The sequence below is a fragment of the Arachis ipaensis genome, chromosome B1 (genome assembly GCF_059453495.1).
Source record: "Arachis ipaensis isolate K30076 ecotype BB chromosome B1, ASM5945349v1, whole genome shotgun sequence".
Lineage (NCBI taxonomy): Eukaryota > Viridiplantae > Streptophyta > Magnoliopsida > Fabales > Fabaceae > Arachis > Arachis ipaensis.
The window spans coordinates 22,125,851-22,151,208 of NC_142436.1; the positions used below are offsets into that span (position 1 = coordinate 22,125,851).

The window sequence follows — 25,358 nt, forward strand, 5'->3', positions numbered from 1 at the left end:
AACCTATTCTCCAAAAATCCCCTCTAGAAGGAGTCGTCACAGTTTGTATTATTTAATGGAGATAAAAGTATCTAAACAAGATATATAACCCAAAACAGAGTCCCGAGAACAAAGGATCTTCGCTAATCCAGAAGTCTCCAGCATGCCTCAACGAGAAGCCTCGCGTCCTGCATCTGAAAACCACAAAATCCGCATGGGTGAGAACCAGAGGTCCCCAGCACGGTAACAGCTTCCACATATATAATACATAATAATAGAGGAAAGCCGAAGGCAATCCTAGAACTTCCTCCAGATAATATCAAAGCTTATAAACAAGCTAAACCGTAAGTGGCAACTGACTAAAGATTCTTCAGTCTAACTAATACTTCCCTTTCCAATTCCTTCAGACCTCCCAACCACCAGCAGGAGTATAATATAGCAAACACAGTTATATCAGACAAGAGATTTACAAATAGGAACAGATAAGGCATTTAGGCAATTAGCAAGTAATATGCAGTCAAATAGGCAATCTCAAACAATTCATGTAGTATGCTTATGATGCATGCCTGTCCCTAGTGGCTGATGATATCATCTGTCGGTTATAGAGCCAACCCGACAAGTCCTGGTAGCTAGCCATTGGACTGTCCCTCTGTCGTGCATCCCCAACTCGAGTTATACTCATCATAAACTTGATCATAATCATGATCCATATCCATCACCCTCACTGGTGAATATTTACGGGGGCGAGCTCATCCGGGCCTTTCACAGTGCCCGGCCACACTTACGACATAGGGTCAAAAGAGCTTCGAGTCTCAACCTGGAGCACATGGTGGCTAGCCATTGCTACTACCCAGGGAAACCCTCATCTCCAATGGTGGAAGTGCAAACCTTCACAATTCAATCAACATCATATATGCATTTATACTTGGCCATAAACATGGCTCCGCCGTAACACGGCAATAATCTAGCCATCCGGCTCACGGTTAAATCCATAACCAGCCAATTCATTAACAATTACGGCCCTTCGGCCCATGGCACAACAAGCACTTCCACCGCCATTCTCCGCATCTCACATAATCATCTTTGATCCTCAATGATCATTCATTTTTCCCTTGCTTCACTCGCAAGTTACCACATTCACTAGCCCTTTTTCTCATGCTAGGCATATCATAATGATTTAAGACATAAGTGGTGAGATCGGAGGCTTAGAAGTATGAAATTTGGCTTTTAAAACTCAAAAATCAACTTTGGGATGAAAACAGGTCCACGCGTACGCGCACTCCACGCGCACGCGTGGATGGCGCTTTCTCGAAGAACGGCGCGTACGCACCAAGTGCGCCTACGCGCGAGGGGTCATTCTGCTAAAAATTTTCTAAGTTAAAAGCTGCAGAATTTACAGATTCAAACCCCAATCTTCCGACGGACATAACTCCCTCATTTTAAATCGTTTTTCACCCGTTCTTTGAACGGCATGGACATCCCGGATCCAATTTCATTTCTAAACAGATTTGGCACAAATCAGAGATCCGTAGTCCAAGTTATGTCCCGTCAAAGTATGCCCAAAAACCATGTTTTCATACAAAACCACAAGGTGCCATTTTCAAAACAAGCCACTTTCAACTCTTTTCAAAATCAATCAAACATGCCAATTTCAACCATTCTCTTTGAAATCATTCAAAATGTACCAAAATCAACAACAAGCCATCCTCAACTCACACATTGACACTTTACCAAGGTTTCCAAAACCACATCCAACCATTTTAACACTTCTCAATCAAATGGCTAAGGGACAAACACAATATCATGTCATACATCCTTCCTCATCCCAATTTCTAATAATACCATTTCCAATTAACCATCATTATACATAATCAACATCATACTCACCATCAACATGGTACCACCCATCAATTCAACCTCAATCATCCATCAAGCATATATCACAACATGCATTTCTCATCTTTCACACAATCAAGGCATCAATATTCATAATCACATATATGAACACATCATATATTTCAACCATTCAACAACACCAACAATTCAATGCCTATCTTAGGGCCTCTAGCCTAAGTATTTCCTACCACATTACATATTAGATACGGGAAACCAAAACCATACCTTAGCCGATTCCCCAAGCTCAACCGGAGCACTTCCAAACCACTTGTCCACAAGCTCTCAAGGTATCAACACCTCCAAGAACAGATTTTATCACACAAAACCCTCTTCCAAGCTTTCCAAAATCACCAATCAAGCTCCAATATTCACATATACACAACCTAAGCCACAATCATCATACCCATACACAACATCTCAATACCCAAACATCATAGAACAACAAATTATACTAGGGTTGAGAATCTTACCACACCCAAGGTCCAAGGAGACAAGATTAACCTTCTCCTTCAAGAGAGTTGGGTCCTATAACATCAAAGAACCCAAAATCTCAACATTTTTGCTCATGAAACTCGAAATCAAGGGCTGGAATTTCGAACAGTAAAACGTGGCTTACCTCAAGATTGATTGTATGGGTTTTGTAGAGCTCTCCGCGGTGAACGCGTGGCCGCAAACGGAGCGGCAATCGGAGCTCTAGATCAAAAGTTATGGTGGTTTGAAGATCAAGTGAGAGAAGGAAGTTGAGAGAGTGTTCTTCCCCCTTCCATCTCAATTTTCAGCGTGTTTTGGTGTTGTGTGAGGAGAGAGAGTGCTGAAAACTAGGGTTTTGGTTTAGTTATGTTGGGCCAAGGGCCCACTTTGGGTCCGGTTGGTCCGGTTTGGCCCGTTCGGTCCAATCTTGGTCCGATTTCTATAAAATTGGTACCGAAATTCTCGTCTCAATTTCCTCTATCACATTTAGCCATAAAAATAACATTTTTGGCTTTCTAGAATAAATTCTCATTTATGGGTTAATTAGCCGTTAATTAACCGGGTCTTACATTCTACCCACCTAATTGGGAATTTTGCCCACAAAATTCAAATTCAATTACCTGAGAATAAGTGCGGGTAATCCGTTCGCATCTCCGACTCAAGTTCCCAAGTGTGTTCCTCAACACCGCCTCGACTCCAAGCCACTTTGACTAATAAAACCTCTTTTCCACGCAATCGTTTGATACTAGTATCGTCAATTCTAACTGGAGCCACTGGAAGCGTCAAATCTTCTCTTAACTAAACCGATTCAGGTTCTAACACATGGCTAGCATCAGGAGTGTACTTCCGAAGCTGCGATACGTGAAACACATCGTGCAGGTTCGAAAGATGAGGTGGTAGAGCCATCCGATACGCCACTGGTCCAATCCTCTCCAGGATCTGAAATGGACCAATGTATCGAGGATTCAACTTCTTTGCTTTAATCGTTCTACCTACTCCTGTGGTCGGAGTAACCTTCAGGAAAACATGATCTCCTTCCTCAAATTCCAACGGCTTCCGCCTCTGATTGGCGTAACTCTTTTGGCGACTCTGCGCCGTAAGCATCCTGTCTCGGATTTTCTTGACTTGTTCAGTGGTTTCAGCTATCATTTCTGGCCCCAACAAGCCTTTCTCTCCAGCTTCATACCAACATAGTGGAGATTGACATTTCCTCCCATACAATGCCTCATACGGAGCCATCCCGATGCTCGCATGGTAACTATTATTGTATGCAAACTCCACTAACGGCATATACCGATCCCAACTCGTCGGTTGGTCCAAAACACAAGCTCTCAACATATCCTCTAGTGTTTGGATCGTCCTCTCAGATTGACCATCTGTTTGAGGATGGTAAGCTGTACTCAAGCTTAATCGGGTTCCAAAAGCTTTCTGAAATGCACCCCAGAACCTCAAAGTGAAACGAGGATCTCTATCAGAGATTATAGTAGCAGGTACACCATGGAGTCTCACAATCTCCTTTATGTATAACCGAGCTAGCTCCTCAAGGGTGTAAGTCATCCGAATGGGCAAAAAGTGAGCTGACTTCGTCAGTCGGTCCACAATCACCCAGATAGCATCAAAACCAGTCCTAGTCCTTGGCAATCCCGACACAAAGTCCATTGCAATACTTTCCCACTTCCATTGCGGAACCTCTAAAGGTTGCAACATCCCGGAAGGTCTTTGATGTTCAATCTTTACCTTTTGACAAGTTAAGCACTTTGAAACATATTCCGCCACATCATTCTTCATACCCGGCCACCAAAACATCACCTTTAAATCATGGTACATCTTAGTACTTCCCGGGTGAATGGAGAATCCACTTTTGTGTGCCTCCCTTAAGATATCTTGTCTCAAAGTACCAACATCCGGCACAATGATCCTACCCTTGAATCTCCATAACCCATCTTTTTCTTCCGACACTCTCCACTGTTTTCCTTGCTCGATAGCCGGTAGCACCTTCCATAACGCTTCATCATTTTCATGAGCCTTTAGGAGTTCGGACTTAAAGTCACTCGAGATTTCTAATCGGCTCAAACACAAGGTTCCAGATACTTCTCGAACACCAATTTTTAGACTCTCGAATCCCTTGAGCAACTTCTCCTCTTGAAGCATCATCCAAGACGCATATAACGACTTCCGACTTAACGCATTTGCCACTATATTCGCCTTTCCAGGATGGTAATTTAACTCAAAGTCATAGTCTTTCAACAATTCCATCCACCTCCTTTGCCTCATATTAAGCTCTTTCTGATCAAAGAGGTATTTCAAGCTCTTGTGATCGGAGAAGACTTGGAACTTAACCCCATAGAGATAATGCCTCCACACCTTCAAGGCAAATACGACCGCAGCGAGTTCCAGATCGTGCGTAGGGTAACTAACTTCATGAGGTCTCAACTGTCGTGAGGCATACGCCACCACATTATGATGCTGCATCAGCACACACCCTAGACCCTTCAACGATGCATCACAGTACACCTCAAAAGACTCGTTCGGCTCAGGTAACACTAACACAGGTGCAGTGGTCAACTTTTTCTTCAATGCCTGAAAGCTCTCCTCGCACTCAGGAGTCCAAACAAACAGAGTGTCTTTGCGAGTTAACTTTGTCAACGGCAAAGCTAATTGCGAAAAGCCTTTGATGAACCTTCGGTAATAGCCAGCTAAACCCAGAAAACTCCTTATCTCAGTTACTGTGGTTGGTTGCTTCCATTCCATCACAGCCTCCACCTTAGTTGGATCTACGGCTATTCCCCTCTTACTCACCACGTGACCCAAAAACTTTACCTCATCCTTCCAAAACTCACACTTAGACAGTTTCGCATAGAGTTTCTTCTCCTTTAAAATTTGCAACACGGTCCGCAAGTGTTCCGCATGCTCTTCTTCGGTCTTGGAGTAAATTAGTATGTCGTCAATGAAGACAACAACGAATTTATCCAGAAACGGACGGAACACTCTATTCATGTAATCCATAAACACTGCAGGAGCGTTCGTCAACCCAAAAGACATCACAGTATACTCGTAATGACCATAACGAGTCCTGAAAGCGGTCTTAGGGATATCCTCACCCCTCACCCTTATCTGGTGATAACCGGATCGCAAATCGATCTTGGAGAAAACCCCAGCTCCTTGTAATTGATCCATGAGATCATCAATCCTCGGCAATGGGTATTTATTCTTTATGGTGACCTTGTTCAGCTGCCTGTAATCCACACAGAGCCGCATACTTCCATCTTTCTTCTTTACCAGTAACACTGGAGCACCCCACGGGGAAACACTTGGTCGGATAAAGTTCTTACCCAACAATTCCTCTAACTGAGACTTTAGCTCGGCCATCTCTAACGGTGACATCCTATAAGGAGCACTTGAGATTGGTCCCGCCCCAGGCACCAACTCAATAGCAAACTCGACCTCTCGGTTAGGTGGAAATTCCTCAATATCATCGGGAAACACTTCCGGAAACTCACACACTACCGGAATCTGCTCCAACTTTTGATCATCACCCAAAACACCAGCGGTTAACAACAGGATACCCTGACATTCGATTCCAGAACAGTTCACCATCATCGAATTCAAGTAATAATTATTCACCACGACCGGCCCTTCTGTATCTTCCGGCATAAAGTACACCGACTTTGTAGAACAATCAAGCAGGACATGGTTCTCAGATAACCAGTCCAATCCCAAGATAAGATCAAGACCGATCATCGGCAAGCAGATTAAATTATGGACAAAATCACGCTGCTTGAACCTGAACAAAACTTTCGGGCATCCTAGCCTAGTTACCATGGCTTCATGGGTAGCATTATGTACCTTTAGGTCATAACCTAAGGTTACGATCTTCAATCCTAACTCATGGGCTTTCTCAAATGCAATAAATGAATGCGATGCTCCCAAATCAAATAAAGCATTTAAAGTTTGACCAGCCATTTCACAGTTACCTCGAATGAGTGTCTCGGATCTCTCTGCACCCACAGCTGAGGTGGTGAACACCCGACCAGTCTGTTGTGCTTTCCCAGCACCTTGCTTTTGCTTCTCCGGACAACTTGCGGTTTTATGCCCCGCCTTTCCGCAATTGTAGCACAAACCCCATCCGGCCTTGCATGGTGCTCCCAGATGGTGACTCCCACACCTAGTACAAGCTTGATCATTCTGAGGTTGCTTCCCAAACCTTTTCCCTTGGGAGTAGTTGTTGTTGGGCCTCCTAAAAGAACCTCCCCTCTTAAAAGACGGACCTCTAGGTGCAAAGCTCTTCCCTCGGTTCTGTGGAAATGATCCTTTGTGACTTCCTTTCTCAGCGGCTGCCCTCTTCACACACTCTTCAGCAACCCTACACTTGTTCACCAATTCGGAGAAAGTCCTAATCTCCATTGGCCCCACCGAACCGAAAATATCACTCCGGAGTCCTCCCTCGTACTTAACACACTTCCATTCCTCATATTCCACCGGAGTCCCTTGACACATACGAGAGAATCTGAACAACTCCTCAAACTTGTCAGTATACTCAGATACGGACATAGTACCCTGCTTCAGCTGCAACAATTCAAGCTCCTTGGCCGTCCTAGCAGAAGTCGGAAAGTACTTCTTATAGAACTCCTCTTGGAAGACATCCCAGGTGATATAATCATCACCCTGCTGCAGAAGACGACGGATACCTTGCCACCAATGCGACGCTTCACCTATGAGCATATAGGTAGCGAACTCGACACGCTGTCCTTCAGGTACCACTTGTGCTTGCAGTGCTCGCTCTATAGCCTGAAACCATGTATCGGCCTCAGTCGGGCTAGTAGTTCCCTTGAACTTAGGTGGATTAACCTTCAAAAAGTTCGCCAGTGTCATCGGGCCCTGAACTCCACCTCCGTCATTACCATGGTTGTTCATCTGTTGACCAAGAGCCTCAGCAGTGGCTTGCATAGCAGCAGCCATATTCTCCAACGCAGTCATAAAGTTCAACGGGTCATTAGGGTTAGTCTCCGGCGCACGAGCATTAGTACGACCTCTCCCACGGCCTCTACCGCGTCCACGAGGCGCCATCTGGTTCCTATACACACCAAACAATCGATATTAAGTTGATCAGTCTCAATATCGGAAGTTTAGTACTTTAAAGTCCCAAATGCATGCTCATGAACGTTTATGCCAACTATATCAAGTAGATATACTAACAGCACATAACACACATACAGAGAATGCACAGAAGCATAGTCAGTCCATTCCTCAGGCTCTACAGGAACGAACTGCTCTGATACCATAATGTAACACCCTACCATACAGAGACTTATGCTTAAGTCATAATTCAGAGATGGCAAGGTATTACGACCTCTAAAACAAAAATTTAGTACATATAGTAGTATGAATAATTGATTATAACTAGGAGCCTTTGTAGAAAAAGGGGGTAAACAAAAACTGTAACTCGAACGGGCAACACTCCGATCGATAACGTAACGAACCGGGATAAGCTAACGCGAGATCATATATATAAAGAGTGTCAAAAACGGGAATATCAAGACTCAAAACCCGGTTGCGAAGATAACCGGTCCGAGCATAGCAATATATACATATGATAAAATAAGAAAACCCCAAAGGAAACCCAAAGGGACACAAATACAGAAAACCTATTCTCCAAAAATCCCCTCTAGAAGGAGTCGTCACAGTTTGTATTATTTAATGGAGATAAAAGTATCTAAACAAGATATATAACCCAAAACAGAGTCCCGAGAACAAAGGATCTTCGCTAATCCAGAAGTCTCCAGCATGCCTCAACGAGAAGCCTCGCGTCCTGCATCTGAAAACCACAAAATCCGCATGGGTGAGAACCAGAGGTCCCCAGCACGGTAACAGCTTCCACATATATAATACATAATAATAGAGGAAAGCCGAAGGCAATCCTAGAACTTCCTCCAGATAATATCAAAGCTTATAAACAAGCTAAACCGTAAGTGGCAACTGACTAAAGATTCTTCAGTCTAACTAATACTTCCCTTTCCAATTCCTTCAGACCTCCCAACCACCAGCAGGAGTATAATATAGCAAACACAGTTATATCAGACAAGAGATTTACAAATAGGAACAGATAAGGCATTTAGGCAATTAGCAAGTAATATGCAGTCAAATAGGCAATCTCAAACAATTCATGTAGTATGCTTATGATGCATGCCTGTCCCTAGTGGCTGATGATATCATCTGTCGGTTATAGAGCCAACCCGACAAGTCCTGGTAGCTAGCCATTGGACTGTCCCTCTGTCATGCATCCCCAACTCGAGTTATACTCATCATAAACTTGATCATAATCATGATCCATATCCATCACCCTCACTGGTGAATATTTACGGGGGCGAGCTCATCCGGGCCTTTCACAGTGCCCGGCCACACTTACGACATAGAGTCAAAAGAGCTTCGAGTCTCAACCTGGAGCACATGGTGGCTAGCCATTGCTACTACCCAGGGAAACCCTCATCTCCAATGGTGGAAGTGCAAACCTTCACAATTCAATCAACATCATATATGCATTTATACTTGGCCATAAACATGGCTCCGCCGTAACACGGCAATAATCTAGCCATCCGGCTCACGGTTAAATCCATAACCAGCCAATTCATTAACAATTACGGCCCTTCGGCCCATGGCACAACAAGCACTTCCACCGCCATTCTCCGCATCTCACATAATCATCTTTGATCCTCAATGATCATTCATTTTTCCCTTGCTTCACTCGCAAGTTACCACATTCACTAGCCCTTTTTCTCATGCTAGGCATATCATAATGATTTAAGACATAAGTGGTGAGATCGGAGGCTTAGAAGTATGAAATTTGGCTTTTAAAACTCAAAAATCAACTTTGGGATGAAAACAGGTCCACACGTACGCGCACTCCACGCGCACGCGTGGATGGCGCTTTCTCGAAGAACGGCGCGTACGCACCAAGTGCGCCTACGCGCGAGGGGTCATTCTGCTAAAAATTTTCTAAGTTAAAAGCTGCAGAATTTACAGATTCAAACCCCAATCTTCCGACGGACATAACTCCCTCATTTTAAATCGTTTTTCACCCGTTCTTTGAACGGCATGGACATCCCGGATCCAATTTCATTTCTAAACAGATTTGGCACAAATCAGAGATCCGTAGTCCAAGTTATGTCCCGTCAAAGTATGCCCAAAAACCATGTTTTCATACAAAACCACAAGGTGCCATTTTCAAAACAAGCCACTTTCAACTCTTTTCAAAATCAATCAAACATGCCAATTTCAACCCTTCTCTTTGAAATCATTCAAAATGTACCAAAATCAACAACAAGCCATCCTCAACTCACACATTGACACTTTACCAAGGTTTCCAAAACCACATCCAACCATTTTAACACTTCTCAATCAAATGGCTAAGGGACAAACACAATATCATGTCATACATCCTTCCTCATCCCAATTTCTAATAATACCATTTCCAATTAACCATCATTATACATAATCAACATCATACTCACCATCAACATGGTACCACCCATCAATTCAACCTCAATCATCCATCAAGCATATATCACAACATGCATTTCTCATATTTCACACAATCAAGGCATCAATATTCATAATCACATATATGAACACATCATATATTTCAACCATTCAACAACACCAACAATTCAATGCCTATCTTAGGGCCTCTAGCCTAAGTATTTCCTACCACATTACATATTAGATACGGGAAACCAAAACCATACCTTAGCCGATTCCCCAAGCTCAACCGGAGCACTTCCAAACCACTTGTCCACAAGCTCTCAAGGTATCAACACCTCCAAGAACAGATTTTATCATACAAAACCCTCTTCCAAGCTTTCCAAAATCACCAATCAAGCTCCAATATTCACATATACACAACCTAAGCCACAATCATCATACCCATACACAACATCTCAATACCCAAACATCATAGAACAACAAATTATACTAGGGTTGAGAATCTTACCACACCCAAGGTCCAAGGAGACAAGATTAACCTTCTCCTTCAAGAGAGTTGGGTCCTATAACATCAAAGAACCCAAAATCTCAACATTTTTGCTCATGAAACTCGAAATCAAGGGCTGGAATTTCGAACAGTAAAACGTGGCTTACCTCAAGATTGATTGTATGGGTTTTGTAGAGCTCTCCGCGGTGAACGCGTGGCCGCAAACGGAGCGGCAATCGGAGCTCTAGATCAAAAGTTATGGTGGTTTGAAGATCAAGTGATAGAAGGAAGTTGAGAGAGTGTTCTTCCCCCTTCCATCTCAATTTTCAGCGTGTTTTGGTGTTGTGTGAGGAGAGAGAGTGCTGAAAACTAGGGTTTTGGTTTAGTTATGTTGGGCCAAGGGCCCACTTTGGGTCCGGTTGGTCCGGTTTGGCCCGTTCGGTCCAATCTTGGTCCGATTTCTATAAAATTGGTACCGAAATTCTCGTCTCAATTTCCTCTATCACATTTAGCCATAAAAATAACATTTTTGGCTTTCTAGAATAAATTCTCATTTATGGGTTAATTAGCCGTTAATTAACCGGGTCTTACACACTTCTTGGACGATCACTACATTATCTTGTATGAGTCTTCCCCCCACAAAGGCGCTTTGAGTTGGTGACACTATATCCTCCAATAGCCCTTTCAATCTCAACACTATAACCCTTGTTATAATCTTGTAGATAAAGTTACAACAACTGATTGGTCTTAACTGATTAAGTTCTTCTGGATTCTTGACTTTTGGAATTAGAACAACTGTGGTTTCACTAATTTCTTCTGGCAAACTCCCATTTCGAAAGAATTCTTTAACAACTGCACATACCTCCTTCTTAATTATCTCCCAATGTTTTTGGTAGAATAACCCATTTAGACCATCTGGCCCTGGAGCTTTGAGGCCGCCCATGCTGAAAACTGTTTTTCTAATCTCCTCTTCAGTGACTTCTGAGATCAGCCCCCTGTTCATCTCTTCTGTGACTCTCGCTTGAATTTTATTTAGAGTTGCTGCCAAGTTTCTGTTTCTGTTAGAAGTGAATAACGCTTCAAATTGTTCCTCTATGTGTTTCATGATTTCTTTCCTATCTTCCATCCATGATCCGTCTTCATTCTTCAGTTTGTCAATTCTGTTCCTCTCTCTTCTTTGAATGGTTGTGGCATGAAAGAAAGTTGTATTCTTGTCTCCCAATTTCAACCATTTCAACCTGGCTCTTTGTCCCCAATATTTCTCTTCCTGCTTCCATAGAACTGCTATATTCTCCTTTATTAATTGTATCATCTCCTGCTTTTCTTGTGTTAAGTTCGAATCTTGTAGCTTCTTCAATTCATCCTTCAATTTGTGGATTTCTTTATCTGCACGTTTAAAAGTCTTCTTACTCCACTTCTTAAGTTCCTCTTTGCAATTTTCCATTTTTCTTGTTATTCTTTCCAATCGCATCCATGAATATTCCCTTTATCCCACCCCTTCCTTACTACATTCTCACACTCATCATGATCGACCCAAAATGCCTCGAATTTAAAACTCTTCTCCCTTCTTTGAATTTGATTGATGTTTAAAACTATCGGACAATGATCAGAACTTATTGCTGGTAGAGCTGTGAGTGACGCATGCTGGTACAAAGCTCTCCATTCCCAATTGGCTAACGCCCTGTCTATTTTCTCCCTAGTGATGAATCCATTCCTCGGATTACTAAACCACGTAAATCTTCCACCTTTTAGGTCTAAATCCATAAGACAATTCATATCCACAAACTGTCTAAACTCTCTTACCTGGCTTTGTGGCTTTGGATGTAGACCAATTTTCTCCTCTTGACTCAAGATGTCATTAAAGTCTCCTATGAATAACTGCGGCTCTCCCTCATTACAATTGTTTTCTGTAATTGCTCTCCATTGCTCCTTTCTTCTTCCAAAGCGTGGGTTTCCATAGATAAAATTACATGTCCATATCTTCCCTTTCCTATCGTCAATCCGAGCTTTTATATGATTATCACACCAAAAATAAATATCAATATTATATATTTCATTCCACAAAAGGCATAGCCCTCCGGACAGTCCCCGGGGTTCTATGTGAAATACATTCTCAAAATGCAACCTTCTTTTCAACTTCTTAATAGTTCCTTCTCTAGCTCTAGTTTCTATTAGAAATACTATTGCAGGCTTTATTTGTTTGCACATGCTGTGCAGTTCAGAAACTGTCGCGGGGGCCGCAACCCCGCGGCAGTTCCAACTTATCACACTCATGGTTGAGTTGGGGGCATGTGTAGGCCCGCCTCCTCAGCCATTGAGTTTCCCAAGTTGTCTCCTCTGATCTGTGCTTCATCCTCATTGGCCATCCCTTCCATGAGGCCTCCGACCACCTTGTTCTTCTTGCTAGCTCTCCACACCCGCGCAGCTTCCTCTTCTTCGTCCAGGCAATTTCCTATCTGTCCCTGCTGGTCATCTCCTCTTCTTCTTTTGAGTTTCAGCTTTTCCTCCATTCTTCGAGCAAGTTCTATTTCATATTCCTTGGCCACTACAATTGCTTTGTTATTCTCCTGCTCTAGTTCTTCTTCTTCTTCTGCCAGTTCAACATAGTAGAACCCTCCATCGCTTTCTGTGACTAGCTGCTTGTTATTCTGTTCTGGCTTTTCCCCCTTATTCTGATCTTGGCTTATTGTCCCATCAACTTCCATATTTTTTCTATTTTGGGCCTCCTCTTCCACTCCCTCTTCTATATTTCTCTTCCTTCCTTCTTCAACCATCTTCTTGTTGAATTCCTTCAGTAGTTGTCCAATAGTGGGGTTCTTTCCTTTTTTAGTTGGCCCACTATTAATTTGCTGGCTATCCCTATTGGGCCTTTGGTTGATGAAAGCCCATGCCATCTTTTTTGTGCTGTCTATTCTTCTCCTGCTTGGCCCACCTTTCTCTATATACCTCCTAAAAATCTTGTTGCTATCTTTCCCATTCTCCCCATCCTTTCCTAATTCCCTGACATCATTCACGTTTTCCATTGCTACTGATTCACTCATTTGTTGCTTTTCTAGAATGTCCTTTTTCTTTTTCCCTTTTTCCTGGTTTGCTGTCCCATCACCTAGGTTCAATATATTATTATCATCATCACCGTTCATTTCTTCATCATCAGTCCCTTCATCCTGTTCTTGAGCTTCCTGTGTTGCCACTTGTCTCCCTCCCATTTGCTCTTGTGGATTTGCCAATCTGCCCCAAGATTTTGCAAAGGCACTGGCTTGAGAACTTCTTATACTCCCTTGATTTGACCCTTCTTCCTCCCTTTGTGATTGTCTTTTCAGCCATTCTCTCCCTTGCAAGCTTCTCTCACGCGCCTCCCATAACTCCTCCACCCAGTTGTTATGTTCTTCCTTTCTCCTCCTAATTCCTGCCTTTCTTGCCTCATTCTCTATTGATCTCAGTCCCGGAGTTGTAAGTTCTGGTCCATATCTAGGAATTGTTGGGTTTACTAATGACATAGCCAACTCTTCAATACATGCTTTTTTGTCATGCCCAATTTTTCCACATTTGTAACAGTAATCATACAATTTTTCATATTTGAATTCAGCCCATGAATGACTTCCATCATCTCTTTTGAGCCAAAATCCTGTTTTCAGAGGTGTTTGAACATTTATCTCTACCCTGACCCTCAAGAAGGATCTGAGCATGTTCCCTTCAACAAATGGATTCTCAACACTTATAACTCTCCCTACTATTGCTCCTATTTTTTCAGCATTCTTTATATTAATTTTATCATAAGGTAGCCCATGTATTTGAATCCAAATAGGAAGCTGATTGTTATTTACCTCTTCGATGGACAGGTTTGGGCTCCACCACTGCAAGCTCAACATATGTCCTTCTATTCTCCATGGTCCTCCATCATACGCTCTTCTTGCTTCCTCCTCGTTTTTGAAGTTTAAGATGAAGGAGTTTGGTCCTGCATTGGTGATCACTAGTCCCTGTGGATCTCCCCACATGTTGAGGATCGTCTTACGCACTGTGACTGTATTTAGCACCTTTCCTGTTAATACTCTTCCGACTAGTTTCTGGTCTGGGTTGCCTCCTTGTTGAGCTGGGGACTCCTCCAAGTCTAGAACGTCTCCGTCCATACTTGCACTTCCGATACCTTCCATGCCTTGCCTTGTTTATTTGTGTTCCTTGTGTTGTTGCTTCTTCGTTATCTGCTTTATGATTTTCTTGTTTTTTATAACTGCACTGGATTTGTGAAGTTGGTTAACTAATGGCTCCGCTTATCGAAGCAGAACAGCTCCACTGTTGGAGAGATTAAAACATGAGATACAAGGAGAGGACGAGGAGGTAGAAGAAGATACTGGAGGAATTGGCTGCGGTAAAACAGGCAGGGGCTCCTGGGCGTTGTGAATCGAACCTTCTGGGTAATGGTGGACATCGACAGAGACAACCCAACTGTTGGGGCAGTAACTAGATAGGTTACACTGGAGGCTCCATAAAATTTAGTCTCCGAGCCATCCACTAGGCGCCACCACCGCACAGAATTCTGGTTCCCACGCCGGTGCTGCGAAGAAGAAGATGTTTTTGAACATGTAAAATTTAGCCGCTTCTCTAGTGTAACAGATGGGTAGATTAAGTGGGTACCGGGTCATTTTGGGGGCAAGGGTTCTTTGTTTTTGGCCTGGGCTGATCTGATGGCCCAGGTCTCTGTCCAAAAAAAAAAGTCGTGGCTAACTAATTGGGTTGGTCAAGTAGTAATTCATTAATCCTTTTAAAGAAATGTTAGGAATTTAAATTGTCTTGTACATTGTACATGCAATACCAACTAATTGGAGTTCAGATCCTTATTGTAAAAAATGCTTCACGTTCTTTTATTTTTATTTTGGAAAAGTCAAATATTAGGCCTTTTGGGGGCCTGTAGCTGATCAACTCTTGTAAACCTTACCTAGGGCAGTTTATCAAGGTTCTTTACGCAGTCATGTTCTTCCTTACATCGTTCTTTTTTATTCTTATTTTGGAAGAGGTTCTGGGCAGATGTGAGAATACACACCCTCTCAAATGTAGTTGGAAGCTATAACTGATTGAAAAGGGCAAAATATTTGACCAATTCTAAATCAATTCAACTAGGTACTAACAGTAAAAATCAACCTCAGGACTTAGCGTGCTGTATTTTGGCGTCAATATTTATTCACATTAGTAATTCATTAATTCTCTGATTGACTTCGAGAATTGTTCATGCATAGTCTACCTTAATATACCATTTTCCTTATTCCATTAGAAAGGGGGAAACGAGGGCTCAAGAAAGGAAAACTAACGGCAAATAATGAAATGGGGATATTGACGTTTGTCAATAAACACAATACATTCAAATAAAACCACGTTATAAACTCGCCGTTGTAATGTTGCTTGAGCCCTTAATATTTGTCCCAAGAGAAAGAAGCCTAGATTTAACCTCGCCAATCAAATGTAACAAATCCTGCTTCCATGACCAAGATGGTTCGTTTAAGGCACGAATAGAATTGAGACAAACAAGCAGGGTTCCACCTTCATGTAAAAGAACCTGCATGCATGTAAGAGATTTCACTAAAGAGCAAACCATAGGAAAAGGTAAAGTACGAGAGGTCACTGGATTTTAAAGTTCTAGGCAACAGATAGGGGCATCATTTCACAATCATCTAAATAAGCTTATTCAACGATTTCATAGTGGCAAGATAAACAGATGTTTTCCAGAAGGATCAAATTCATCTTTGCTCGTTGACAATAGACATCTGACAAATAGGAATATAATCCAGCATAAAATTGAATTTTCATACCGTTAACCACAATGGCAGAAATCCCAAAACTGATGGAAGAGAAGCCATGGTAATGCAGAACAATGCCAGAGCCACATTTTGTTTAATCTGCAGTGCATTTGAATATAAGCCAATAGCATCCAAAAGTGAAGAAATATTATCCGATAACAGCATATATGTAAAAATATTAAATACCAGTGTTGTTGTTTGGCGAGACTTGGCGATACAAAATGGCACTGCAGAAATATTTTCACGAAGCAATAACACATCAGCAACAGCTATAGCAGTTGCACTAGCACGATGAGCAAGCACAATCCCTACAGTTGCAGCAGCAAGTGCAGGGGCATCATTGATTCCTTCACCAACCATAATTAAGCCTCCTCCTGTCACAAAAGTTTTTGAAGAAATGGAATGAAAGAATGCATGTGAACAAGACACCATAGAATTTTGCAAAATTTGTGGAAAGCTGATTAAATTAGTCTCAAAATATGACAACTTCAGTTGTAAAACTGACTGGCACAGCTAAAAGAAGACAACATAGATGTGAATTCACGTAGAGATGGGCTTTTAATCTCTGCAAAATTTATTTGTTCAATTTAAGTTAGATACACCCAATTGGGTGCAAAAGAAACAATTATTACCTATTACCTAACTTCTTTATCAAAAACACCAGTATGTCACAACAAAAGTGAAATCAATAAACATGTATCTAGTACAGATATCAGCCCAAATCAAAGTCCAAAGAACAAGTGAAATATCATTGTTAACAAAGATTAAAGATACCAAATTTAAAAAAGAAAAAACTCTATTTACAGAACTTACCTGTATCTCTTGATGTGTCTTTTACATGACTCAGTTTATCTTCAGGTTTCAGGTTGCAATGAAACTCGCTGATGCCCACAGCAGTTGCAACCCTCCTTGCACTACACTCATGATCACCAGTTAACATTATCACCCGTAACATCGCTTCATTCTGCAATTCTTGAATAACATTAAAAACCCCAGGACGAGGCCTATCTTCTAGGTGAATAAGTGTCACCTGCAGCAAGTTTGGTTTGAACACTGATGAGAATCGGACATTGTAGCATATCATATCATTCATATAATGAACCTCAATGTGTTCTACACCTTCAAGGGGATGGGGGGAAATGGGTAAAAGGTATTTTCAAAGAAATAGCCCATGAAAAGTTCACCACCTTCTTATTAACCGAAAGAGCAGCATGAACAAATTCACTTCCATAGGAAGATGTATTAACAGCTTCCTTGATCTTTTCTGACTCCTCTTCAGAATGACAAAATGAAGTGATGAAATCTACAGACCCAAGTGATGCTTTCAATAGCTTAGCACTTCCAGTTCCTGACTATACAGCACAAGAAACAAATTAAGTCATTTTACTTATTATTCACACAAAATGAGGAAAAACAAATATTAGAGGTCAATTTTGTCACCTTATTTATCCAATCATAATATACTGTTATGGTGTTTTAGTTAGTTGTGAAATTTGTGCTAAAAATTATGCAAATAATCAATATTCCAATCATGCAAAGTTTAATTTATGTTCGGATATGTTAATTCACCCCTGACTTTTAATATAAACTATCTTGTTTGGATTATGTAATAAAAATCCTTTTTATGTATTAAATTAACAAAAGATACGAGTTAATTAGAATTGAAATTTTTATTTTATTTTATTTATCCAAGGGAAATTAGAAGAGCTATTGAATTGAAGTAAGAAAAAAGGCAACCTATTAATGCTTTTGAAATAACCTAAAAATCAAGTGTAAAGAAAAAACAGAAAGGAGGTCTGGGGGTTGTTTGAGATATTAAGCATCCCCAGACATGCACTTGCATTAGTGTGTGTGTGTGGAAAATAATTGCATTAAGAAATAAAATGATAAAAAAGGCACAAATATTTGTGATGTATACGGGATTAATTGGAATTCTAAATAAACTGTGTGCTTGGGATTCTGCAAATATGGTAGCATATATTGTGATCCTTTGCTTTGTCAACAAGAGTATAATTTGCCACGGGTTGTTTACACGAAAATATGGTACCTCAATGCTGTTAACAGTAGCAATAAGGCCCCTTCCAGGGAAGTACTCAAAACTTTCAACAGAAACAGATGGGAGGTCTTTGCCTTCGCTATGGTCAACAACAGCCCTGCAATATGTTTCACAGAAAGTATTTCATAAAGTTGAAAATTATCATGTTTGGTCTTTTGAATAGTTCATACAATGCACACAATAGACTGACGAATTATTATGCTAATCCAAACATAGAAAGTACAAGGAAACCAACTAAGTGGTGAGTTAATGTATTTTTATATTATTATGTACGTCAAGTGTTTGTATCGATGTCTGCTTTACACATAACAGACCCAAAGAAAAGGTATTATTCTTTTTCTTAGAGATAATAAAGGAATGACGTATAGATTTAATGAAAACCAAAACTATGGAGGAGGATCCAAAGATGATATGAATGGATTATGTTCCAGATGATACCTTCCAATGGGATGAGTAGTACCCTTTTCCATAGCTGCAGCAACAGCAAGAGCTTCTTTCTCACAGGTAGGGATGCAACAGGAAGAAATGTTTGACTCATTCTTTCTGACATTATGACCATAAATGGGCTCAATTGCCTTGAATAGAAGTCCTCCTGTGGTTAATGTTCCTGTTTTATCAAATGCAATAGTATGACAAGAAGCTAGAGCATCTAACACATGTCCACCTTTGAGTAATATCCCCTGCAAAATGAGGTAGCCATCACAACAATAATAAAATGAATATCTAGAGATTCAAATTTTTGAACAGTTTAATGACTTTCTTGGGCAATAAACATAAAAGGAGTAAACAGGGACATAAAACAATGTCATTGAAATGAACAAGGTTATGCAGTACACCATTCAGTTGAGGTAATTGTCACAACCTTAAATAAGAACAATCCAAAAGTAATCTATTGTAATAGTTTGAATAACTTCCAATTGATTCAGACCAACAGATATGAACCGTTTGAGACAGACTTAGAAATTACAATAATGTAATCGATGAGAACACAATTGTACAATTATCGAAACCACAAATAGGAGCCAGAAAATGAGGAAATGTGAATATGATGTATTATTCACACCTTTGAGATAAGATCAGTTTATGATCAACCAAGGAAGAAGAGAAAGAGAAGTCCTGAATGCTGAGCATTAGAGAGGCTTGTCTCTACCAAGAGTTGTAATTCTAGCCTAACTCACCCACCAAACTTTCTGTTACGACAATCACATTGCAGCACAAGTCATCACAGACAAACATCCATTTCTGTGTCTCCCACTCACAGCATTACATTTAGGGTCCATTGATTTAGGAGCTGTTCTTAACATATAATTATGCTATTCGGTGTTGCATATAGATGGACCCAACTAGGAACCTTTCATGACCCAATAAGAAATATCTGTAACATTTTAGTAGGCAATGCTTGTGTCCATGTTGGAAGCATCAAGCATGTTAATGGGTTAGTTTTTCTTCAAAAGGTAGTCGGATCAAGTTTCAAGTTCACATTTGCTGCTTAAAATTGTTATTGAGAGTGTGAGGCAATGAAGGTCAGAAAATTGTTTAGAGAAAGTCAAACACATAGAAGGCTTAAAAACATTATTCTACGCATGACTACAAATAAAAAAACATTTCCTCTTCAAATGGATGAATGGGAGTTAAATTCTAATTGCTCCATAACTTCTATTTAAGGACACTATTAATAGGGATATTATTGGTAAGGTTCAGAAAATCATAATTAAGCAAATGATATTACTATACAGTAGTTAATATGTGGGATTATTATGAACTAGCGGAATTAAAATAATGAAGGTGAGTTTAAAAATTCATGAAAGAAAAATGAACACAAAAATTAGATAACAGAATATTGACAGCGGAAAATTATGGCATAAATAAAACACCGATAACACTTTAAACCCCCCCCCCCCCTTTCTTCTCTTTCTCCCCGAGAAAAAGGGGAAAAAACACTGACAACACTTGATTCAGTCACAAGCACAAAAAAAAAAGGAAGTTTCAATATGGAATTTCATATGTTGTATGATTGAATTTAAAATATAAACCAACAATTTGGATCTGAAATAGTGAACAGATGTACCCATACGAAGCTAATTAATACCTTTCTTGCGCAGGAACTAATTGCTGTTGCATATGCTAATGGGGCCACAGCCAAAGCACATGGAGATGCTGCAACCATGAGCCCTAGGGCTCTGTAAACTGAACCTCTGCATGCTACATCAGACAGAGATAAATAAGCTGAAAGATAAGCCATATATACAACAACAAGAACAAAGCCTATCCTACTAGGTGCGGTGACAAGCCACTAGATAAGCCCATGCTGCGAACTATAACTATCTTATGTTATAAACTCCAACAACAGCTAACTTTCCGTGAGCGATGGTTATTAGAATTTACGACTCTTTTTGTCTCAAAATTCTACAGTTCCGTAAACCCTATGTCAAAACATTTATCTAAGCAAATAATATTTTATATCACAAGGCTCTCACAAGTCACAATGACACATTACATCACCTTGCTATCATTGAATTCGTTAAAACAAAATATCCCTCTCGTCACTACTTATATGTTAAGTTTAACATTGGAGAATAATTATGTTAGACTTTTGGTGTGTGGTTTAATGATGACGTTCCAGGAAAGAGATATAGGGTTATGGGGGTCCAGTGATATTGAATAGGTGCTAGCAGGGGTTTTTCTTTGATGTTATGGCTGATCATATGTCATATTTTTGGCTGATGTTGGCCTTTTCAACTTTCTCCATCCTTGTCTTTTGCATGTTGATACCTTTTCTATAATTACCAAAAAAATGCCCGTGGGAGAAGCTCATCCAAATGGGAAGATAGTGAGAAAATTTCCTTGGTTAAGTGCTTAGATACAAGTTGTGATCACTCTAATTGGCTGGGAGGTGTATTGTCATCCTAAAAAGGAAGGTGGCTCAGAAATTTCAGTTCTAAAAATATCGCCTTTAAGCTGAATGGCAATGGTGAGAATTGTATTTTTATGCATTAGGTTATCAGAAGCAAGTATGACCAGGACACAAATAGATGGGATGTATAAAGCTTCACAGACTAATCATTTAACGCCCAAGAAATTCATTTCCTATGGTTAGTCATCCTTGACCTTGCTTCCTTGACCTTGAAGGCAGGTAACGGCTCATTAAAACTATAGGGAGGAATAATGGATTCAAGACTCCTCTTTTGGTCTAGCCTTTTCTCAAATCTTTTGCTTATCCTCTCTTAATAATGGCTCTATCAATTTCATCTACTATGATATCTATCTATCATATTTATTAAAATATTTTATTTTTACAAATAAAACTATGATATAAAAAAAATCTAAAATTTAATTTATTACTTTTCATAATAAATTGCATTTATAGTACAAAATTGCATTTTTAGTATTTTATTAATTTTAATTTTCAATCATATATTTAAATAAAGTAAAATAAATTGAACAAAAAGTTGCAATTCGTGAAGTTATTATTTTGTGAACCTAAAAATAAAAATAAAAGTTTAAAGTAAATCTCGATTCCAAAATCGAAATTGGAATTTAGAATAAATGAATTAAGAACTTACCTGGTGTGCTAATGAAAGGCCACTTAAATAAAATTGGCCCAATAACGGCAATTGCAACTGATAATACCACAACTACTTTGCTGTAACGTTCACCAAATTCATCCAACCATCTTTGAAGTTTTGGTTTATTCAACTGTGCTTCTTCAGTCAATTGCACAATTCGGTTTAGGGTTGATTCGTTCCATGTCTTTGTTACCTGTGATCAATTTTGTATTTTGTGGTAAGCTCCCAACAAAAGCACATTTTTAAAAAGCATAGACAGGAGGTAACAATTCAGAAACATGCTGAATCTTGCTTAAATTGTGATTACTAACAAGCTAACACTTGCAAACTAACTTCACAATGTCTTAACAGTTGAATTCATGGATAAGATTAGATGAACTAGATTGATCACGCTATCCTTAAGCTCAATCATGTCAAACTCAACACTAGATCACCAAAATATCCATTGTACTACTAATAATAAAGGAATCAAGTTCCACGTTCAACATATTGCAATCCTTAATAACTGCCTGACAAACCTCCACCACTAACTCCTCTAGTCCCTAGTGCCACCTGGCTACTTCATAACTAGCGGTCTACCAGAACATTACAGTTAGCTTCTCAAGATGAACTATAAAGATTATTTTCTATTAAGAAAAAGTAAACAAACATTATAACTTGTAAGAAAACTAAAATATTTTCTTTTCACTGAAAGAAAAGACTAAGATATTTACAACCACAGCCACCTTCTTGTTACCGCAGATTCCCACCCATTAATTCATTAATCTACCAGTTTGACCTTCTTGTCACACCTTTGATATCCATCATGATCATTCCCAGTCACCCACCAAAAGTACCATCACCCAGCCCAAGCTACTGCTACAGCCACTAACTTGTATATATTAAAAAAAGGCAGCCCGGTGCACAAGCATCACAGGATCCGAGGAACAGTAACACCCAAACAGTGTAATTAGGCAGGTTAACTGATAATTGAATCAGAAGCTGATTCGACAACTTGAATCAGTGACATTGAAGTTACATGGAGACAACTCAACAGTTGTTCCAAGGCTTCCCTTCACTACCTTGTATATATATATAAACCTACTGAAATATGCAACATTATCATAAAAAATTGAACATACCTTTACAATTATCCTCCCATCTAAGTTCCTTGCACCACCAGGTATCCTGTCTCCAATTTTGGCCTCCAATGGTTTGATTTCCCCTGTCAAGTGCTCGATGGTAATTGTAGCATTGCCTTGGAAAACTTCACAATCTACAGGCACAGACTAATCACAATACCATCCCCATTATACTTCAATAGTCTGATGTATAAGACTTGAGACTCCAAATTGTGCATGAATGAGTCTGTATCATGCATGAAAAATGTTCTCCTTGATGTTTGTATGAAAATACTAATGGACTAACAGCGGGACCGGAAATGTTCTCTATAAAAGAAAAACAGAGAAGAGCGAGACAAGAAATTGCAAAGGACTAACAGAATTACTGTTCTCTATGAGTAAATTTTGAAAAAGACCCTTCCAAAATAAAATATATATGGATAATCTACTGTATTTTTCATATAATAATAATATGTGTGATATTTAAATAAAAAATAAAAATAAAAACCTTCATAATCATCCACATGCTGTTTGAATGATAGTAATGTCCTTAGACTAACTATTAAGGCCATTAAAGCCATTCATCCTACCCAAAATTATTTATGCCTCTTAATTTGAAGAACAGTAAAACACACACTTATAGGTACACTTGTTACTGTAGAGAAAGATAAGCTGAAGGCAATTAAGTTTTAACTCCGTTCACTCTTTAATTCTTCTATCTTTGGATATCAACTGTATTGTTACATTATTAATTCAGTTTGGGCTTATTAAGTAAAAAACCAAACACACCAGGTTTCACTATATATTAAAATCCCAGAAATTCTTAAGAACTCCAGCCGTTGGTTGCAGGTATAATTATATTTTCCAATTCAAACTTCAAAATTAATGCAAGGCAGGTAAGCAATAGATTCTATCATAACTTACCTCACCAGCACCAACAAGGATATATGATCCTACAGTTACATCATGCACAGGAACACTCTTGTACGCCAAGTTGAATGTATTAGGAAGCTTATCACCACTGGTGTCAAGAACAAGCGCAAACTCAGGATGATTCTCTTTCAACTCTTTAACATCGATCATCGACCGTCCCGTGAAGTACTCCTCAGCTGAAGAAACAATTCACTCAAACAAATCAATCTCGTTCCATAGTAACCAAATCTCACTTCCGAAAAACAAGTTTGAGCATATAATGTTAGTTCGAATTTCCAAAATAGCTCACCTATATGCGCGAGATTGAACATGGCAAGAAGCAACCCTCCTTCCAAAGAGTTCCCCATAAAAACAGACGCAAAAGCAGCCATCGCCATTAGTACATGGATGTTCACTTTTCCACTGCTAAGTTCAATTAGAGCATCCAGGGAAGCCGAAACCTAAAGAAAGAAAGAAAGACAAGAAAGAATTAAACAGGGAAAAGAGAAGAGAAAGAAAACGGAGTGAGAGGATTTTGGTTGATTGTTGCGTACCCCAACCAAAGGAAATCCAAGGATGATGAGGGAGTGTTGGAAGCGCTTAACGAGAGGCTTTGGCAAAGTGTGAGGGCAAATGGCAGCTGCCACGAATAAAGCTGTGGAGAAGCAGCAAAGATGCAAGTGCTCCCTTAAGAAATCGGCCAAGTCCATCCACCTCGTGGCTTTCGCGAACCCGATGATCGCTCGTTGTGGTCCCGTGAGGTTAGCGCTGTCGATGGCATGATGCGCGTGGTGGTGGTGGTGGTGGTGGTGATGGTGATGGTCGTGCTCGTGCTCGTGCTCGTGGTGGTTATGATCGCTGTGGCTGTGATGGTGGTGGTTAGCGTTGGAGTGAGCGAGGCAGCGGAGGCGATGGTGACGGAGAGGGAGGCATTTAGGTGAATAATAGAAGGGTTTGATTGGAAGTGGGGGAGGGTGAAGAGGGAGGAGCTTGGAGGATCGAGTTCTGGTGGGTGTTTTGTAAGAAAGTAGTGATTGGAGCTTGGAAGAAGGGATCGTGTAAGGAATTGATTCCATGTTGTGCTAGGGAACTTGGAAACTAGAGGAAGTTCAGGCCATCGAGGGGGTTCGAAGGGACTGGGGAGTGGTTTATGGCGGAGTGATTGTTAGTTTGTTGTTGTTGGTGGTGGTGGTTTGGGCCTTCAGAATTGAGGGGTAGTGCAGTGGTGGGTGGATGTGAGTGAAAATGAACCATTCAGTTCGTCGTCATGCCAATGCCATCCTCACCACATAGTGTGCCCATTCCAAGACGCCCGGCACGCGCCTCGTGGGGCCGTCGGAGCTAAATTTGTCTCTTTGTGGTTTGGGCAGGGCCGTAGGGGGTGCCCTTTTTTACCACGAGCACTAAGATGTGGGATTTTTTTTAAAAATATATAAAGAACTCATTTTTAGTTAATCATAAGTTAATTTCTTTTTTTTTTTTTCTAATTCTAAAAACTTTTATTTAAAAAATAAAATAAATTTATAATCTAAATTTATGATTACAAATTTATAATGTAAAGTTTAAATTTAAGATAAATAAAATTATTTTAAAAAATTAGCTGATATTAATTAAAAAGAATTA

General features: G+C 40.1%; 1 protein-coding gene across 1 annotated transcript; it reads right to left on the reverse strand.

Annotated features, from left to right (window-relative positions):
• Nucleotides 1-15,469: 15,469 nt before the first annotated feature.
• HMA1 (heavy metal atpase 1) lies at nucleotides 15,470-25,140 on the reverse strand. The gene is made up of 13 exons (XM_016330071.3): nucleotides 24,290-25,140; nucleotides 24,046-24,196; nucleotides 23,748-23,932; nucleotides 22,845-22,991; nucleotides 21,721-21,916; nucleotides 20,247-20,359; nucleotides 18,596-18,837; nucleotides 18,149-18,254; nucleotides 17,289-17,453; nucleotides 16,915-17,131; nucleotides 16,288-16,475; nucleotides 16,114-16,200; nucleotides 15,470-15,860 (listed from the first exon to the last, which is right to left on the reverse strand). Exons 1-13 carry the CDS (start codon nucleotides 24,809-24,811, stop codon nucleotides 15,681-15,683), a joined length of 2,499 nt encoding a protein of 832 aa, XP_016185557.2. The 5' UTR covers nucleotides 24,812-25,140; the 3' UTR covers nucleotides 15,470-15,680.
• Nucleotides 25,141-25,358: the final 218 nt, after the last annotated feature.